Raw genomic sequence first — 19988 nt, 5'->3', positions numbered from 1 at the left:
ATACCTTGGGTACACTTGCTCCAGCCATTTGCTGATGGTCAGCAGGATCTTCATTTCGTTGGTAAGAGTTTGGTCAGTGTTCAGGCATTGCAGCAGGTAGACATACAGGGTCAAGTAGCTTCCTAAAGACAGACACTCCTGCAGGAATTCTTCCATGGTTAGCTCAGGAACTTGGAGGGAGGCGAGTATAGGGCCCCAGCCTAAATCCTGGTGGTGAGGATAATCTATAAAGAAAACAAAAGGACAGAACAAAGAACGTGTGAGAAAGCGGCACTTAGTAAAACCTAAGAACTACAACTACTTCACTGTGTGCCTATAAGTGACAGAATTTGGGCTGGTTTAGCTGTCTTCCAGGTAATCAGTTTGTCATGCAACTCTGATGGAGAGAAAAGAAAAACTCCACTATCATAGTGGATATGAGGTCAAGGTGAGATATTTTCCCAGCATTCAGTCAGGATTAAATTTGAAAATTTTAACAATGGAATTTTAAATATTTCCTTCACATGTACTGAAATCTGATCACACAGAATGTGGAAGAAATCAATATGTAGTTCCACAAGGACTACGTAAACAGAAAGAAAAGAAAAAAAGAAAGAAAAAACCACACCAAAAAAACCCCACACCACAGAATTTCAGAGTTTTACCAATCAAGAATTTTTTTTTTTCTTAAATTAGTCTACAGAACACTAGGGGAGGGGACAAATACCTGCTTTGTTCTCTTGAGATGATTTTTTTTTTTTTTTTTTTTTTTTTTTTTTTTTTTTTTTTTTTACACAAAGTCCTCCCCTTTAGCTGGAAAAATGGTAACCATTACACAGAGCAAATCGGTTTTCACAGAGACAGGTATAGTTCTTAAGAAAATACACAATTAGAGCAGTTGAAAAACCCAAACCACAATTGCCTAACCTTTCCACGTCTAGTTACTACAGCACATATGTGTGTGACAGTTGGGAGCCATCAGATACAAAGAAAGGAGCTCTGATTACGGAAACCAGATTAAAACCCAGTTCCAGTACTGGGCAGCGTGAAGCTGTAAGGATTCCAGACGATTTGTATTTAATGGGCATCCGAGACCAATCAAAGTTTCTGAGACAAGCAGCAGCAGAAGACAGGCTCCTACCTTGATTGAAGTAAGCAGTGATACAGGCTTCTGTCGTCTCTGCCATGTGTCGCACAGAGGCCAGGCTCTGACACGCTGCTGTGAGAAGGGGCATCGCTAGCAACCCATGCACTTTGCTGTCAATCCACTTCCGTAAGCTCCCCCGTAGCGACTCAGCTGTTGTAACACTGGAATTGTTCATCATCATCAGCGTTTCTGTAAAGAGACTGCTGAGGGCCATGTGACGTGTTTGCAGATCCATATCTGAAAGTCAGAAATAAGAGAACCATTTCAGTAAATAGGCCCTAGAACCCAAGTTCAACTTCACCACTGAACCCTTTCTGCAGATACTGGGAGAAGCCTCTTGCTCATTACACACCTCAATTCCTTGTCTGTACTTATGAAACTGCAATAAGACACCCATTCCTCGCAGTCTCTTCCCTTGATGAGGCAGTTCATCATTCATTAAACAGACAGACAGCTGATAAGACTGTACAGCAGAGTACACTGGAGCCCATCTCTCACTTAGGGTCTTTTACCATGACTACAGTGCAAATAAATTGAATGATAAAGCAGGTTTACAGTCTCCAAGAAAACACAGTTTAAAGCACAGCTTAGAGTGAAACAACCAAGATTTTACATGATTCAATTTGAAATATGACTGTGTCCTGGTTTCGGCAGGGATAGAGTTAATTTCTTTTCTAGTAGCTGGTACAGTGTTTTGGATTTAGGATGAGAACAAAGTTGATAACGCACCGATGTTTTAGTTGTTGCTAGGTAATGCTTACACTAGTCAAGGACTTTTCAGCTTCCCATGTTCTACCGACTGAGAAGGCTGAAGGTGCACAAGAAGCTGGGAGGGGGCACAGCCAAACTGGCCAAAGGGACATTCCATACCATGGGACATCATGCTCAGTACATAAACTGGGGAAAGCTGGCCGGGGGGGCCGCTGCTTGGGGACTGGCTGGGCATCGGTCGGCGGGTGGTGAGCAATTGTACTGTGCATCACTTGCTTTGTGTATTATTATTATTATTATCATATTATTATTATTATCATTTTATTTCAATTATTAAACTGTTTTTATCTCAACCCACGAGTTTTTCTCACTTGTGCTCTTCCAATTCTCTCCCCCATCCCACCGGGTGGGGGGGAGTGAGCGAGCGGCTGCGTGGTGCTTAGTTGCCGACTGAAGTTAAACCACGACAGACTGAGATGAGCCCTGAAATGTTGCAACCCCCTCATGCATTGCCAGGATTCTAGATTTCCTGCTAATCCCAGTGTTCCGTCCCAGAATATTTTTTTGAAACCATCTCTTGGCATTGCCTGAACATGTTATCATGGGCCACCTGCAACAGTACCCTCGAAGCACAAACGTTTCCTGCGCTTGGCTCTTAAAAGTCTAACTACAGAGTACACTTTTGCACATATTGATGAAAAAAAGCCACCATCGTTATAAAAGAACATTTTCAAGCAACGTCAGGCATTGTAGAAGGAAAAATTTCCACTGGTTATGAAGAAAAGTTGTGCACAAAAAGAGGGATTAATCACTGGAAAAACATCGTCCAAAGAGGTTGAGACCTCCTCACTTGCAGATATTTGGAAGCTCACCGGACAAGGCCCTGAACAACCTGTTTTAACTTTGAAGCTAGCCCTGGTCTGAGGAGGAGGTTGGACTACAGGCCTCCAGAGGTCTCTTCCAAACTAAGCTATTCTGTCTGTATCTACCTACTGAGAAAAAAAAGAAAAAAAAAAGCTCCAAAAGTCATCTGTCATGGCAGAGCTCTCCAGTAAGGTAAACATCTCTTATCACAGACCAACCAAGACAGACGATGCCAGGAGGTTAACTGACTTGCCTAAGGTCACAACTAGTTTTACAGCCAAGTCCCACTTCACAGGCTGCAGACCACCAAGCGGGACCACCGCCAGACACCTGACACCAGGGCCCGCCAGATCCCCTGGGACGAGTCCAGCTTTCTCCTCTCCTGTCAGCAGAAGGTGCTGCCCCAGAGGCTCTTCCGAAAACCTCTGCCAGCCCCTTCCAAACCTCACAGAGAAGCTAAATCTGATACACACCACCACTTTCCTGCCGCGCCACATCAGTGATCCTCCTGCGCTCCACAGCCTGGTTGAGCAACACGGAGCACTCTCTTTCAGCCCTTTAACACCAAACAAGCGCGTACAGGGGTTCATGAAACAGAGCTGCTCCTCTTATACTGGAGCTCCTGTCTCCTCCAAAATTTCTCAGCTATGAAGAGTGTCAGCAGCAACAAGCAAGCCTTCACTTCTCTTCAAGTCACAAAGAGTTTTATTGACTATGGGGCTGTCCTACAGAGATTCCCCAAGTAGCAAGACAAGTACTGAGAAACAGTTATTGCTCTCACAGATTTTTCAGACACTTTCTGTTCACTCTTGCTAGCACATCTGTGAGGGTCACGGACAGGAAGAGACACGACTCCTGACAAGTATTTCTGTGAGTACAGCGAGACGACCGATTTTACCCGAAGTTTTAGTTTGATAGAAGCAGCTCAGGATGGTATTACTACTAAAATTGAGATCAATAGAAATGCTGTGGGTGTGGACACACCGTACTACTAGTGTACATCAATATAATTCCCCTTCTTCAATATAGTCAGTTTTCCCAACTGCACAACAGTTTAGAATCCTTTCTTAGAACCTGATCCCTCAGGACCAAGAGAGCGTATTTGTGTCATCCTTCCTTCTAAAAAAGATGCAAATGCCAAATAAAATAATATTAAAAAACTAGACAGCAAAGAAAGGAATCCCTCAAGCTCCTACGTATCGGTCAGTTTTACTCACAACATAACCCCTGGTTTTTCTGTTGGTCCTGTTGCTCGACAGCTCTTCGGGCTAACGTCCATATTTTTGTTTTGTGCTAATATACCACCTATATATACACACACATCACCAAAGCAACATGCCCTGCTGCCCACAAGGGAGACATTATAGCAATGCAAGTAATTACATAGTCACAGATGTTCAACAATCCATGCAGTACAATAAAGGATCTTGACAGCTTTAAAGTAGTTTGCCGCTTCTTTAACACAAACCTGGAGGATTAAAGATGACTACATCATCTAGCAACTTGGACATTTCTTGTTCCAAAACTGCAAGAGTAATCTTCCCGCTTTGTTCTAAGGTGCTGAGAAATTGAACCACCTGGCGAATGTATGCTCGGCACTTCAGCGTTGCATCCTGGTAAGCAAAATTAAAGTCAATTAGAAAAAAAATCATGCCTAGAACTCTTTCCACACCCCATAATATACAAAAGCAGAACATTGCAAATGACAAGAACAGCTCAGAGACACTGCAAAACCAGTTCAACTTACAAGGTGGATGTGACTATCCGAAGATGCACCAAAGCCCGCTGAGATTTTCAGAAGCTTCACTATCAGTTCAGCTGCAGCATCCTTAGCAAGGATAACAGAAGGAGGGTAGTGACTGTTGCAGTAGTTGATGATGCTCTGGTAAGATGAAATGCCCACAAGCTGCCAAGGAAGGGAGCTGGTCTGTCCAAGAAGATTTATGAGTGGTGATTCCTGAAGATTTAAAGACATCAGTCTAAGCTCCACCTTCTTTGCTGTTTTAAATTAATATTTGCAGTGCTCAATATTGGAAGGAAGCCCAGACTCCAAAATTTGAAGGAGACAGAACAGAAACCCCACAGAAATAGATGACCACTGGCAGTCTGGTTTGAAAAGCGACTCCTCATTCAAGCAGCAAGCCAACACATGTATGTCATCTCTAGCATTCACATAACAGTACTCAGACTGCTGCAGCTCTAACCAAGCACAAAAGTCAGTGAGAGACATTAAAATTTGACATGTCAACATGTGAAGACAGCTAGAAAGAAATGGAGACCCTACAAGGTAAAGTCACTTCAGCAGAGGTTTAAAGAAGGCATTAGAAAAATTATTAAAAAAAAAAAATTAATCTAAGTTCACAATAGAACCAGGGACAGAAGCTGGGTTCCTCAATTTTCCATTCAGTGAATCATCTACCAGCCTAGGGGACTCCTGAAGTGCTTATTCTCATAAATACCACCCTGAACAGTACAGCAGCCTACAGGGTCCACAACTCACACAGGCAGTGCAAGTATGCAGAGGGAAAAGTCTCTCTGTCTACAAGCAGCAGAGAGTCTAGCCTCAGCTACCGCCATCCTCCTCTCACGGGTTCGTATACATCTGCAATACAAAAGGGCACCCCACGGACACTGGGAATTCCTACATGTTATAGAATGAACAAATACTAGAATTGTGTTGACGGCCAACACAACCTAAAGACTTTAGGGATCCAGAACCAACCCAAATTAGACTACATCAACAAGAATGAGACACTGGTACACCAAGTACTTCTCAAGTTGCTCATGCACTGGAACGTAGGGCTGAGGAAGTTTGAGATTTAGGTCAATGTGTCACAGGAGCGTTCTGGGAGGTAAAAAACGAGCGACAGCGTGTCAGTTTAACACATTGCTGGAGGCTAAGAGGGAATTCCTGAGGCTGACTCATACAATGTACAAACAGGTATCTTTTGAAGCCTGAGAAGCTTCTGATAAGCAAATACATTCAGGTCAAAGCACGTGAACTCCGGTAATTTTCCTAAACTGGAATACAGTGTAGATCAAAGCTGCTGGTGACATCTTGACACAGCATCTCGTAACGCCTCAGAGGAAATGGAAAACGGAAGACGCTGCAAGTGGGAGAAAGCTGGCAGATGTGAAATGGGACTTCTTGAAGATTACCCAGCCCCTCTGGAAGAGTCCTCCAGAAGCAGTGGACTGAATCAGACTGTGCTAGATTTACCCACACAGAGCTCCTAGCAAAAGCAGGTTTTGGAAAGCTCATCCTAACACCTGACATTTCTCTTTCCTATTCCAACAATTCAGAAATATTAAGAATGTAACCATAAATGGGAAAAGTGCTGAGAAATCAGAGATGATAAAATCACCCTTCAGAGCAAAAGAACAAGAAAACTCAACCTAAGATTCAACAGACGAAGTAATCTGTCCCCAGTAACTCATCAGAAGCAGACAGTGACAAGCTTGTTAAAGATATATCTGGTCTTCAAGATGTTGTTACATCATTGTGAGTTGTCATCACATCATATGGAGTTAGGAGGGGAGCATTTTATGGTAAGAAATAAGTGTTTGCAAAAGCAGTTCTGAGATTTATAACTCTTGAGAAAACACGTTCAAGCAGACAAATATTTTCCTTTTAGACAGCTATGAAAAGAAAACTACGCTCAGATCAAGTGCTGCTCCTAACCTCACAGGGACTAATCCCATTGCTGAGTTGTGCTTAACACAACCAACTTGAAGCATGACCAGTACTGAAGATCAGTTTGGAAAACAGCACAAACATGCACGGTAAGAGACAGAGCCAGGCATAAGCTTTTCATAAATGAATGACTCCTTACCATCACTCCACACATTCATGTTTGCCACCCAGGAGAAGAAGCAAGGCACAGCGGAGATTTACGTGACTGGCCATGACAGAATAAACGTGACTCAGTGAGCCTCCCGATTCTTCTCACAGCACCACCGGTGCTACAAGCATGAACGCTGCAGTCAACGCTGCTCCTGCGCTCACGGCAGACTGCCTGAATCAAAGCGGGCTGACGCTAGACACCCTTTTCACTCAGGCTGTCAGAAAAAGCTTCACCTTAAGTTATATATCATATTGCATATATATATATATGCGCACATGTATTACAGGTGCACGTGTAAATTCTTGCTAATACTACCTCTACTTTGCATGTGCTTGTAACTAAGGCTCTTCAAAACCAGGAAAGAGAAAAGGAAACAGACATTTTAATTAAGGGCTGGCCTAAGAGACAGGAAAGATGTACTATGCAGCATCCCATACTTAATTATGAAAACAACTGCACAGTAGTTTTACATAAAAATATATTTTTTTTTTAAAGACTAATGAAACTAACATACACATTTGTTCTTTCCAAAACCCAGAGAGTCATTTTGTAACTCCAGGAAACTGTCTGTATTTATTTGCCTACTCTTTACAACACAGCACCTACAGACGCTTCTTAAAACAAACAGCAGCTCTTCTTTTCTCACACAAGTTATACAAAATGCCTCACTGTATTGCGCCTGGCTGAGATGGAGTTAATTTTCCCCATAGCAGCCCTCGTAGTGCTGTGCTTTGTATTGGTAGCTAGAACGGTGCTGATAACGTACCAGTGTTTTGGCTGTTGCTGAGCAGTGCTCGCACAGCATCAAGGCTGTCTCTCCAACATTCCCCCCTCACCAGCACACTGGGGGTGGGCAAGATCTTGGGAGGGGGCACAGCCAGGACAGCTGACCCAAACTGACCAAAGGGATATTCCATACCATGGGACATCTGCTCAGCAATAAAAGCTAAGAAAAAGGAGGCGGGGGGGGGGGAGGGCATTCATTATTGCAACGTCTGTCTTCCAGAGCAACCACTACGCGTACTGAAGCCCTACTTCCCAGGAAGTGGCTGGACATCGCCTGCTGATGGGAAGTAGAGAATACGTCTTTTGTTTTCCTTCGCTTCCACGCGCAGCCTTTGCTTTTACTTTATTAAACTGCCTTTATCTTGACCACAAGTTTTTTCCATCTTATTTTCTACCCCTCCCTATCCTGCTGAGGAGGGGAGTGACAGAGCGCCTTGGTGGGCACCTGGCATCCAGCCAAGGTCAACCCACCACACTCACATAAGGATTTAGTCCTGGCCATCTCCAGAACACTAATTGGGGCATTTTACCTAGGCATGAAACACTTCCGAGATAATCATTCTGCAAGTCGGAAAGTCGTCACAGCCTGTGTCCTTGCTAGCAAAGGATTATTCTTCTTCTAAGACAGACAGGTATGAACCTTTTCAAAAATTACCTCTTTGCCTATAAGTTGTTCCTCCTTTGCCAACAGGACCATCATATACAGCAAACAGACAATCATGTTGTGAGTCTGAGGATGAGGGTTGGGATTCCAGGCATCAGAGAGGACACTGACCCAGTTTATTTCACATAAAACATAACCCAAGAATAAGAAACAACTCTTGGGGCTGCCTCTTTCGATCTAGGAAGGAGAAAGGAAAAAAAGACAGGTACATAAAACAACGTAAGATATAAATACACTCATACTTTTCAACTTCTTAGCCAACCATAAATCCACAGCAGCATTTTAGGTCGGCAGAGAAGTAGACAGATGCTGCTTCTCCATCATTTTGCCCCCCCACCAGAAAAGTTGCACATACAACTTTCTAAGCCTCTCAAACAACCAGTACAGAATACCAAGCTACTGCAAACCAGAAAGAAATAATCTATTACAAACTCTTAGCTGCATGATCGCATCCATTTCTCTTCACTCTAAGAGAAACTAAGAAACTCTGAGCCTGTTTAGAACTGCATGAAGCACTCATCCCAAACAGATAAGCAGTAAATCCTGGAGCATTTCCACACCTATCTGCAGGTTTACGTTGTCTCAGACAACAACTCGGAAGTGGGAACAACATGGCAATAGCAAAATATATTACCTCTAACTAAATACATATTAAATACATATATAATAAACGAGACATTCAGATAGAGCAATGACAGATTACAAAGACTGCCAGCTTTACCGCTCCCCACAACTTCGTATAAGACTCAATAGCACTCCTTCACAAAAATCATCAATCACGAAATGAGCAGCTGTGAATACTACAATAAACTTTAAAAGCTTACTTGCTAAAGAACTGTCTCCAGCTCTCCAGTTATTTTTCAAGGGCAACACTGATTACGAACTTAATTCAACAGATACCAATGTACTCACTTTAAAGAACTCTTCCATAAGCATCTGGTCTGGATGCATTTCCTTCCATGGAAGCCTTCTGAACTCAGTATGGAAAGTATAAAGAATAAACTCAGGCATTTTGGGGGCTGTGCAACATTCACAGTAATGCATTAGATGTAACCAGAGAGCTCCATGGTGGCTTGGCAACAGCTTATCTAGATTCAAAGAAAATAGCTGAATTAACAACAGAAAATAGTCAAGGAAAGCTTGATTACAGAAGGAAGTCCAATTTTGAAGACGAAAAACCATAAATGCAAGTTACACTAAAATACATTCGTCAAAGAAAAAAATGCACATTAAGCTTTTAGATTTTTTTTCTCCAAATCAACAAGGGGGGAAGCTTATGATTTCATGCCTTTTGAAGAGTTGCTGGACAATAATCTGCAGTTATAAAAATACTCCTTCCATGTAGAACTTCACTGCTTTTATGTTGGGTTGTTTTGGTTTAAAAAGATCTTATGTAGCTCAAATTTTGTAACACACACAATAATCTTATTTTTAATTATTTATTTTTACAAGAGAAGTTTTAATCTAGTTCATCCCTAAAAGCTCTTAAGAGGTATTGTGAAATTAATTTTTTCCGTTCCTATGTCTGTCTACACATTCGGCACAATAAGCAATGCTAAATAGGAGCTCAAAATGATCAGTCCTGGAGATTAAATTACCCCCAGGACAAGCTGCTGAGACACATGGATTGGTCACTGTGACATGCTGCTGCATACGTTGTATGGGAACATCATGCAGACCTAGAATGAAGTCATGCACTTCTCATGACAGCTCATTTTGTTTTGCTTTCCTTCACATCAACTTCGTTATCTGACAGTTATGCATTTATCAATCACATTATCTACCCTTGTCAAGGAAAAAGCTGTCTTTTAAGGATGAAATAAAGAAATGCTCCTGGTACCACTGCAGCGATCATCTTGGCTAAAAGTTCACAACAAACAAAATCCCCTCACATCCCACATCTCAATCAAAAATCTTTTTTGGTCTGATAGAACAGAAAGTGCCACTACATTAAAACAGCGGGGACTTCACCCACCTTTAAAGCTCTCGTGCAAAAGCTTGATGCAATCTGTAAACAGACAGACCATGCTGGACGCTACAGGAGTGTCGCTCTCTAACCAAGGGTAACAGGGCTGGTTACTTAAAGGAAGTGAAGCAACACAAATTTCAGTGCTGAGTTACCAGACCATAAACAAGATCATAAACACTTAAATGATTTAAATATCCTAAAGCATAGTAAATCAATATAGTAGGCAGTACATAGTAAATCAATATAGTAGGTATCAGCAGTCCTTTCATTCAAACTCAACTCTTTAGAACTGCCTGTTTCTTCCTTAGAAGAGGTACTTACTTTAACGCCACACTGAAGATCCACGATACCACTGAGTAAACAGAGATTACTTGTTTGATATTTCATAACTGAATTAAATACCAAAACACAGGAATTTCTGAATGACAGCACATACCACCTGCAGTCAACCTTCTAATTACATGTTGGAGATGTGCTCACAGCTCAAAAAGCTTTTGGCTTTGGAAGAAAGTCAAATGTAAGTGTATAATATTACAAATAACTCTCCATGTGAAGACAGAGGTACACAAGGCAGTAGATCATCATAGGACTGATTTGGTCCAAGGTTTCTTTACGTACCACTGGCATTTGGGGTTGTATTTGTTTGGCTTTTTTGTTTTGTTTTAAACTAAGGAGTTATCAGTATTACGGAAGCTAAATAAAAGGAATCTAAAATGTAAATTTGAGTGTTTCCAGAACTAAGTGCAATTCATATTTTTCTCATCTCTGCTTCCTGACCAGTGCTTGGTTGTATTTCTTGTATCCAAAACAATTACTCAATCCAAATCTTGCAAAATTTGTCTTAAGAAACTCATGAATTAGTTCCGTAATTGTTAAGGATATGACACAAGTCACAGCTATTTAATGGAAGGTCACAATACAGTCATGAATTAGAAAAAAAATGAGGTAACAATGAAAGCCATTCTTACAGGGTTAAAGTCCTTACTTGAGTAAAAACTCATTTAATTTTAAAATGCAATACATACCTTGCATCTTCCTTATCCAAGACCAGTATCCATGGTTTAAAGAGTCCAGCAATGACTGAATACAAGGACTGCAATGCTAGAAGAAATTAAAACATAGAAGTTTTATACTCAAATTAGCAACAGTGAACATATTACACTTTTCCAAACTTGAATACAACGTCCTTTGCTTATTCCGATATTTAATCAGTTCTTCCTGGTCAAATAATCTAAAATACCATATGCTTATTAGTAACTCTGGTTAATAATATGATTGTTTTAACAACAATCCTAAGCATTTTGCATTGCTTAGATGTTTTATTAATATCACTTTAACACATCTGAGATTGTGGGGGTAATGATGATTCACACTTTAAACCTGCATATACTAAAATAAAAAGTGTTCTGGCGATTTTCTCCAAATCAAAATCACACCATGATGAAATCCAGTAGTCCCTCGTCCCCAAACCTCTGCTCAGTGCAAAAGACTCTATTTTTCTTTAAAGAAAGTATGATGTCTTCATGAAATAATTTTAAAGCAAGCTCAAATATAAACAAACTTCCTCCAACAAGCATAAAGATAAAGCCTAAAGTCCCACATGACCATGAATCAGCATCATCATTTCCCGTCTGTATTTTAATGTTCTCATCATTGTACAAACACAGAGGAGGAAAATTTTACCATATATTTAAATGGTCTTTAACAGAGGAAATTAGAGAAACTGAGTGCCTGTTCGTAAGTAATTTGCTTTTAAGACACATTACCTGCTAGAATTCTGTTACTGCCAAGAGGCTCTTGGGCTAAATTGGCAACTTCGGTGTCAATAAGTCGTTTAATAAGATACTCCAGAAATTTATTCACTTCAGCCACATAAGGACTCCATTTTGAAAACAGGCCAAAAGTCCTAAAGTCCATCAAAGCCAGTCGGAGTTTGCAGAAAGATGTGGAAAGCCATTCTATTGTCTCTCTAACCTGTAAAAAGAAGAAAACTATTAATCAGCTACAGAAAGACTGCACAGCAGTGTTATTTGTCACTGGTAGGCATCTGTTTCAGCTGAAAAACATAACAAATCAACCAAAGAGGCACCCACCTGTTCTGCAGAGAGGAGAATTTTTGCAGCATCCCGCAATACAGGACTTTCAGTAGAGTCATTTTTCTTGAAGCTTCCCTGTTCAGTCACTAGTGAACCACATCCCAAAGCTTTAAGTGATGCCTTCCAACAGTCAGGGCTTAGAAGCTGCTCTGATGAGCCTTAGGAGAAAGAGAAGGGAACGCATTTGTGAAAATCAGGAGAAGGATATTAGTCCCTTTCTCAATACAAGTCAGAAAAGGTTGAAATTAGAGCTCCCTACTACATAAAAAAAATTAGGTAAGGCATGAATTTGAAAACCCCACTTTAAGGGTGAGAGAGATCTCTATTTCCCAAACATAAGTAATTTAACATTCCCTTTTGGCATCTACATGCTCTCTTCTTAGAGAGTTTCCTAGGCACTTAGTGCATCCCTGGCTACAAACACATATTAACAGATAGTTGCTGCCTCAGCACATATGGTTTGACAGAAAGGAAGTACTTCTGTTCTCATTTTAGAGGCACAGCAGATTATAAGTAGCATCTAATGTCAACCAGGACCTTTTCAGCAGATTTCAGTATCAGTCCCGGGTCTCCATAATTCCAGTTCTCAGTTTGACATTGAAGGGTGCTCAAGAACAAGGATGCTGCATTACAGACTGTGTCATGGCTATAATTAATAAGTGCTTCCATTAATAGAAACCTCTCCTCCATCCTTCTCCCGTAATATGGGCTGAAAATCTGTTGTCACTGATGCATGTACTTTGATCTGCAGCAGTGTTTCTTTCTACTAGAGCTAAAATACGTCTAATAGAAATGCATCACACAACATGCACATAAAAGTGCATACAGAAACTTAAGAAAGTTCAAATCATTTCGTATTTGTTGCTATTTAACTCTACTGCACGCAGTTCGTATTTTTAAGCCAGAAGAGTTCTGTACGAAAGGCTTAGTATGCATCGATTCAGATACTCACTTTGCACGAACAATCTTAGGAAATCACTATAGTGATCAGGGAACTGATACTGGAGGAGGTTAGTCCAATGCTTGCAGAAGATATTAAATGGCATCAAAATATCTTCTTCAGGTTCAAGGCCACATGCATTGAGAGCCAAGTGAATAGACTCCAGAAGCTTGGTACGTTCAGATAGAGGTGGCTTAGCAACACTTAACCATTGCGTAAGGTCAAACTAGAACAGAGGACATGAAGCATTTTTAAGTAGAAGCTTCAACAGCCACAACACCTTTAGGAGAAGGGAGAAATTCTCAGGGGAAAAAAATCCTTATGTTTTTATATATTTAAGAAAAAACTAATGAATTTGCGCCTCATTAGGCCTAACTCAAAACCCAGGTAACGCTCTCCAAAGGTTATGATTTAGCATACTGCAGAAGTCCCTGAATTTATGAAACAACCCTTGGCAGGGGTTCTCAGGTTCATAAAGATGTGTATGAATTTCCACGTTTCAGTACCACTACCAAACACACACTTACAAGCATTAGACTGGGCTAATCTCCACAGTCCGTAAATTTTCAGGTGGAGGTGCAAAGCTTTTGTAGCCTCTAGGCCATCTGTTCAGACCTAGGTCAGCAGGGACAACGCTGATCATTGCCACTAAGGACAGCACACAGTCACGCCCAAAACAGCCTGCCTGCTGTCGAACCCCGTCTCTGTGTAACTAATGAAGAGAATCAGAGTGATATCAAAGCCTAAGTATAATAGTAATTTCTCCACTGACAATACACGCAGGCAGTATCATGCAGCCCTGAAACAAGAGGTGTGCAAATCACTTGCTCTTACCTAACTCACAGTTTTAAGGTAGGCAGGAAGGACACGGGTGCCAAACAGAGATGGAAGATTCAGACACTGTTCCAATTTCTGTTTGGTTTTGTTTTTAAGATAAAAATAAATGGGATTCATAGGCTATTTTGATGAATGTCTCTGCAGAGACATAATGGCCTCAAATTGCACCAGGGAAGGTTTAGATTGGACGTGAGGAAAAATTTCTTTACTGAAAGAGTGGTTAAATATTGAAAGAGTGGTGAAACATTGGAAGAGGCTGCCCAGGGAAGTGGTTGAGTCCCCATCCCTGGAGGTATTTAAAAGACGTGTAGATGCGGCGCTCAGGGACATGGTTTAGTGGGCATGGTGGTGTTGGGTTGACGGTTGGACTCGATAATCTTAGAGGTCTTTTCTAACCTTAACGATCCTATGATTCTATGATATCAGGCAGAAGAAGCCATTGAGAGCCTGCTTTAATTTCAAGAGTAAGAGTGCACTGAAGAGTAAGCCCTAGGAAGCACATGCTGATATTATCTGGGCTAGGAAAGGGTAGTTTAAGCTTCCTAATTGCTTTTGCCTCCAGCCCCTCTTGAGCTTAAATACAACACATACCATTCAGGATGAGCAACGCAGATCTATAGAACCTGTCAATGTTAAAGTACCAGATTTGCACCTTTCTTCCTTAGCCTAAAGTCACAGTCTTTAGGGAAAGAACACCCACAAAAGCAACCCACAAACCAGACGCAGTATTCAAGAGTACTTTACCTTTGTCAGCAGCATGAAGACAACATCACTGTTATCCTCACTCAGAAAGGCCACAACTTTTTCATATAAAGTCACAAATTCATTGAGAGAGGCAACAGGAGTGAAATAAGGAGAAAGGAGCGTACAGAGCCTTCGATTCTGCAGGATCGTCTGGAGGAGATGTTTGCACTCTGACTTGGTCCCACTGATGAACACCTGAGGAAATTGGGAATGGTGAGAAAAATGACCCAGTATGAATCTATTGGGAAACACACCTCTTAGAGCTTTTTGTCGAGACAAGCACAATTTTGGTCCTTTTATAAAAAGGAAAGTTTTCTCAAAAACGACAGACTGTATGAGATCAACATCAACTAAATACTCCTGTTCCACAAGATATAACGTAAAATAAACATGTTTCCTTAGCACACTTAAGAACAGCACTTGTGACCACACATGTTGTCTAAAAATACCTAGAAATACAATTTTTCTGATAGGATAGCGAAAGAAAATGAATCCAGATTTCAGCAGCCCTGCCTGATATTAGGAAAAATTTAAACAGAACTACGGCTATGAAGAGCTTTTCAGCATTTCAGCTGTTAGAGGTGCTTAAGGACAGCTGCACATGGAAACAAACTGTATCTAAGAGATGAAAATAAATGCCTGGACCCAAAGCCAAAGAGGCTAATGGTTTTTCCTCAGAGCACCCATGTAATGTGTTCCCCACAGCAAACGTTACCACCAACAACAAGCACTTATGTGCTGTACCAGCAAACTTCTGGCTAACTATCTACACAAAGAATACTGCAAGGCTGTAGAAGAGAGGTGTCTAAATACAGAGGTTGACAAGATATACATCAGCTAGAAAGTGATCGGTAACAGCAAAGTATATGCCAAAACACTCTTTTACGCACTGGAAGTACCCAAACTTTAGTTACCTGCCCAAAAATCCAGCCTACCTTAGCATTTAACTCACACAGTGAGCGTTTATTAGCACTAAGCAGGCATGTCAGAGCAACAGTTTTTATTTTGCTTATATGCAAGCTTAAACTCTCCTAAAGACTGTGTATATTATACAATTAGTTGAAAGGAAAATGGGATAAAAGCTTAGAAGTTAATTTTCAGGCTTCTGAATGTTTTAGACCCCCAATATCAGCAGGCACTTGGAATACGCATTAGGCATCCAAAAGTCAGAGAATAAACTCACTTGGCCTAGAATCTCAATGCAGGACGTAAAGAACTGCCTTGTGGGAGGATTGCGTTGAGTTTCATCACACACATATTCCACTAACGTAAAAAACAAACTAATTCCGACTTTCTTAATTGAAGGCATAGGCTGCACCTTGTAGATATTTATTAAGGCCCTGGAAAACAAAAACAAAAAAAAGGGCAGATTAAATTTACATATGGAAAATAATCTGTGACAATAAAGAAAGGTTTCTTGCCAATATATAGACTTGAGATGGGTATTTCTGGCTTACACGATAATCAGGCATGGGTTCACAGAATCACAGCGTAGTTGAGGTTGGGAGGGACCTCTGGAGGACATCTGGACCAACCCCCCTGCTCAAGCAGGGCCACCTACAGCTAGTTGCCCAGGACTGTTTCCAGACAGCTTTTGAGTGTCTGATGGAGGCCCCACAACCTCTCTGGGCAGCCTGTGTTCACTTCACAGTAAAAATGTGCTTCCTGACGTTCAGAGGGAACCTCCTGTGTCTCAGTTTGTGCCCACTGCCTCTTGTCCTGTCCCTGGGCACCCCTGAAAAGAGCCTGGCTCCATCTTCTTTGCACCCTCCCTTCCAGTGTTTCTATACATTGATGAGAACCCCCTAAGCCTTCTCATATCATAGAATCACGGAATGGTTTGGGTTGGAAGGGACCTCTGAAGGTCATCTAGTCCAACCCCCCTGCCGTCATCTTCAACTAGATCAGGTCGCTCAGAGCCCCGTCCAGCCTGACCTGGAATGTTTCCAGGGATGGGGCATCCACCCCCTCTCTGGGCAACCTGGGCCAGTGCTTCACCACCCTCAGCGTGAAACATTTCTTCCAGTCCCAGGTTTAGCTCAAGTAATTTTGCTGCCTGAAATGGGTACCTCCAAACCTTAGAAAATCTCCGTAATCAGAGTCAGAAAATGATCATCAAAAGATTTTTCACAGCATAGTTGAAACAGATTATTTCTCCCTCAAATCATGTGTTCGTCATGTTCTTAGGCCATCTCAACTACATTTGTACTGCAGGAAAATTGACCTCATTTTACTTAACAGGCTCATCAATAAAATAATTAAAACAGAATCAATCTTTTCTTGTGTATTGCCAAGTAAATGTTTTATTAAGCTCAAACCCCCATCTTCACTGCATATGAATTAAAACATCTGAAGAACATGCAATTCCACAAATGTAAATCCCAAGAACTAGCTCATCCACAGAATTTTTCAGATTAATGATCAAGAACGAATGTGTAGAAATAGTAACCAAATATTCTTACTTGTACAGTGAGTACACTTTGGAGGAAACCAACTACACTAAAAGAATCCCAGCAGAAATCTAGGAGTTCGAGAAGAATGGTGTTACAAAACTGGACCTCTGGGATGAACGCTAAAAGGCCTTCAAGAGGAAGGCGGCCTTGGACTAATTCATTTATTCACCCCCCCAAAAAAGTGATATTATATAGTCCTCTTCCAATGCATGATTTTGTTTGTTGTGAAAAGCTACTTCAAATTATAACTCTCTATTAAAGAATTATGTCCTGCACTATAACAGGGAAAAACCTACAGAGAGAGATATTAAAACCACACAGTTTAGCCTATGGCTGAGACAGCTGTGGTACAAGTTTGCCATTTCCTGAAGTTTAACATAGCATCCCTGTCATCACTCAAGCTGCTTTTGCAGGGTTAGAAGAGCTATTCTAATGCAGAATACAATAAATTGAAGTAGAAAACAATACTGTGTGCCCTGTGGAGGCTGAACGACCAGCAGTTAGCTCTTCTGTTAATACACAGAGTAATTCCTTTAGAGGTCTGTGTCACAAACATACAGGTCTCAGGATTCCAGCTCTGTCGTTGACCCAAGCTGATAAGCATTACGAAAAACACACAAACAGATTCCACATTTTAACTCTCATATACAGAAAAAGAAATATAAAACATCACTACCTAAAACAGTGTCTGAACAACCTACGTTATAAAATTTTCCACATGTACTGCTGCTTCCACAACACCCAGAGAAGGTGGCTTCGTAGCTTCTGCCTGCAGTTGTCTCACTTCTTTACGCAAAGCATGAAGCTGCTGGCTCACTGCTTCATTTTTATGTTTCCCTTCAAACTAAATGACAAAAAGACACATATTCATTTCAGAATAATATCTTTTGCTAAAATTCTTTGATGTTGCACCTATTTGTAAAAATGAAGCAGAGCCCAGTAAAAGAACTCTGAATATAGATGGTTTTCCCCTGAGAGTTTTGATCAGATTTAGTACATCGTGCCCAAGCACACATCCTCGGTCATGTTCCTATTTAATTATCACACACTAACATAATTCATGCCTTTTATGTAAGACTTTTAATCCACAGGGACTGAAACTTAGAGGGGATCAAGAAATTCATAGACCAAGCAACACGGGAATACTTCTATAAACATTTTCATGCTTCTATTCCTATGTGAGCATATTCCCACATTCACACATTGGGAAGCAGTTTAGAATGGACACTATGAGCAAAACAAATTTTAGGCAACAACTTATTCTTCAGCTGTTGATCTGCATCTCCTTTTGAGCATTACATATTAGGTATTTCAGGTAACTGTTATGTGTGTATGGATTTATTTGGTTAACTGCTACCATTCTTGTAACCATTCAGTCATTTCACTTTCATTATCCATGTCCAACAGCCCCAAAACAGAAGTGATGCCGTGTCTCTAACCTGGATTGTTAGAAGAGCTGCTCCCTGGCAGCCTTTATTTGAAGTTCCCCGGCACTCCAAATGGAGGGTGATCTGCTCTTCCCGATTGACGTAGAGCTTAGGTACTGTGTCCAATATTTCACTATTGAGAGCAACATGCTGAGATTCCCAGAGAGCTGCAGTTCTGAAAAGCATTTATTAATAAAGTTACCAAAATCTTTACTGAAAACAGTAATGCTAAGAATTTATAAGCATGAGATGAGACTTCAATTTAATATACTGTACAAAGATTCCTGACACTTTCCTAGAAAACATAAAAGGTTATTAAATGAAATTGAATTAAAACTTCAAACAGCACTTCAAAGTAATAAAGAAATAGGTTCATAAGAACAAGACTACTCAAGTCTGCATGAGTTCTTTTTAATTGTTCTATATGACAACCTGGAAGGAAATTAAATAGATCACCCTCTGAGGAAATGCAATTTTCCACCAGACAAAGCTGGACTGTGGGATGATTCAGTCAACAAAAAAAAAGGCCACCTAAAATTGCTGCTGGAATTGTCTAGACACATCCTCTCTTGGGCTTAGCGAGTTTTGGGGGTTTGTTTGTTTTTAAATAATAATATTGATATTAAATGACTACATTGGGCAAGAACAGCTACAGATTCGTCCGCTGTGTTTGAAAATACTTCAGCTGAATTCTCTTAGTAGGAATATTAAAAACAGAAAGTCTTTTCTCTTTCACACACAAAGCTAATAGTCCCAGATATCAGATTTCTCTCTTGGGGGTTCCAGTGCTTCACACTACAGCTACTATGTTAGTGCAAAAGGGTTAACTAACTTATTGTCAACAGATCTAGGCTAAAGGGAGGCTTTATTTTTAGGAGTATGCCAAATGAGAACAGAAACTGCAGAAGTTAGGTGTCAGCTGATGTAATCTCAGTCATTAGATAAGACTTGTGTAGTCTTATCTTAGTTAAAGGAGTGGAATAGTAACATGAGAGCCAAGGGGAAGAAAAAAAACAACCCAAAAACAACCTGAGACAAGAAGCAGAAGTACTGACAGTCTTGTGCCAACACCACAGATGAGGCTGCTGTAAAGGGCACCTGAAGACACTGCTAGACACGCTAGTGAGGCAGAAGGAAAACAGCTATGTCTTACTTGGCATGTCGCTGCAAGACGTTAAGGTCCGTGCGCATGAGCTGAATTGCTTCTTTCTGACTTACGAGACTGGCAGAGGAAATAACTGGCACGGGAGCTTTCATCATCTGGAGCGGAAGAAGGGGCTTGGGAATATCAAACTTCTTCAAATTATTCATTATCCTCTCTTTGGCTAGAAAAGAAAGCAGAAGCAAGTTTTGCCAGTAAGAAAAGTTTAGGAGAAACTGAACAAAAACATTACTTTTTTGCATGAAACATTTTTAGCAGCAGACATATTTCTCAGGATTCCTCCTTTTTTAAAAAGTCACCTAACTAATCTTCCTATTTTTGTTGACAAAGTTTATTTCACACAGCTAATTTTCATGACCAGCTC

At 40.8% G+C, this 19988-nt stretch overlaps 1 protein-coding gene across 6 annotated transcripts in view; it reads right to left on the bottom strand.

Moving 5' to 3' along the window:
* Positions 1 to 19988, bottom strand: part of LOC143171858 (ectopic P granules protein 5 homolog) — a 60143-nt gene that overhangs the window by 6115 nt on the left and 34040 nt on the right. For all 6 annotated transcript variants that reach the window (XR_012997228.1, XR_012997230.1, XR_012997227.1 and 3 more), the window contains exons 26-41: positions 19616 to 19787; positions 18475 to 18637; positions 17737 to 17879; positions 15766 to 15922; positions 14583 to 14777; positions 13014 to 13227; positions 12059 to 12219; positions 11732 to 11939; positions 10991 to 11066; positions 9972 to 10075; positions 8909 to 9084; positions 7988 to 8173; positions 4449 to 4658; positions 4170 to 4314; positions 1121 to 1363; positions 5 to 224 (exon numbers count right to left, since the gene is read on the bottom strand). Coding sequence is in view for 3 of the 6 variants with exons in the window: in XM_076360961.1 (XP_076217076.1) it covers positions 5 to 224; positions 1121 to 1363; positions 4170 to 4314; positions 4449 to 4658; positions 7988 to 8173; positions 8909 to 9084; positions 9972 to 10075; positions 10991 to 11066; positions 11732 to 11939; positions 12059 to 12219; positions 13014 to 13227; positions 14583 to 14777; positions 15766 to 15922; positions 17737 to 17879; positions 18475 to 18637; positions 19616 to 19787 (2773 nt within the window). In the remaining 3 variants the exon portion in view is untranslated. The remainder of the gene's footprint in view (positions 1 to 4; positions 225 to 1120; positions 1364 to 4169; positions 4315 to 4448; positions 4659 to 7987; positions 8174 to 8908; positions 9085 to 9971; positions 10076 to 10990; positions 11067 to 11731; positions 11940 to 12058; positions 12220 to 13013; positions 13228 to 14582; positions 14778 to 15765; positions 15923 to 17736; positions 17880 to 18474; positions 18638 to 19615; positions 19788 to 19988) is intronic.

Source organism: Aptenodytes patagonicus, chromosome W (assembly GCF_965638725.1).
Source record: "Aptenodytes patagonicus chromosome W, bAptPat1.pri.cur, whole genome shotgun sequence".
NCBI lineage: Eukaryota > Metazoa > Chordata > Aves > Sphenisciformes > Spheniscidae > Aptenodytes > Aptenodytes patagonicus.
The sequence above is the reverse complement of the archived record's forward strand: the minus strand, read 5'-3'. Positions and strand labels throughout refer to the sequence as shown.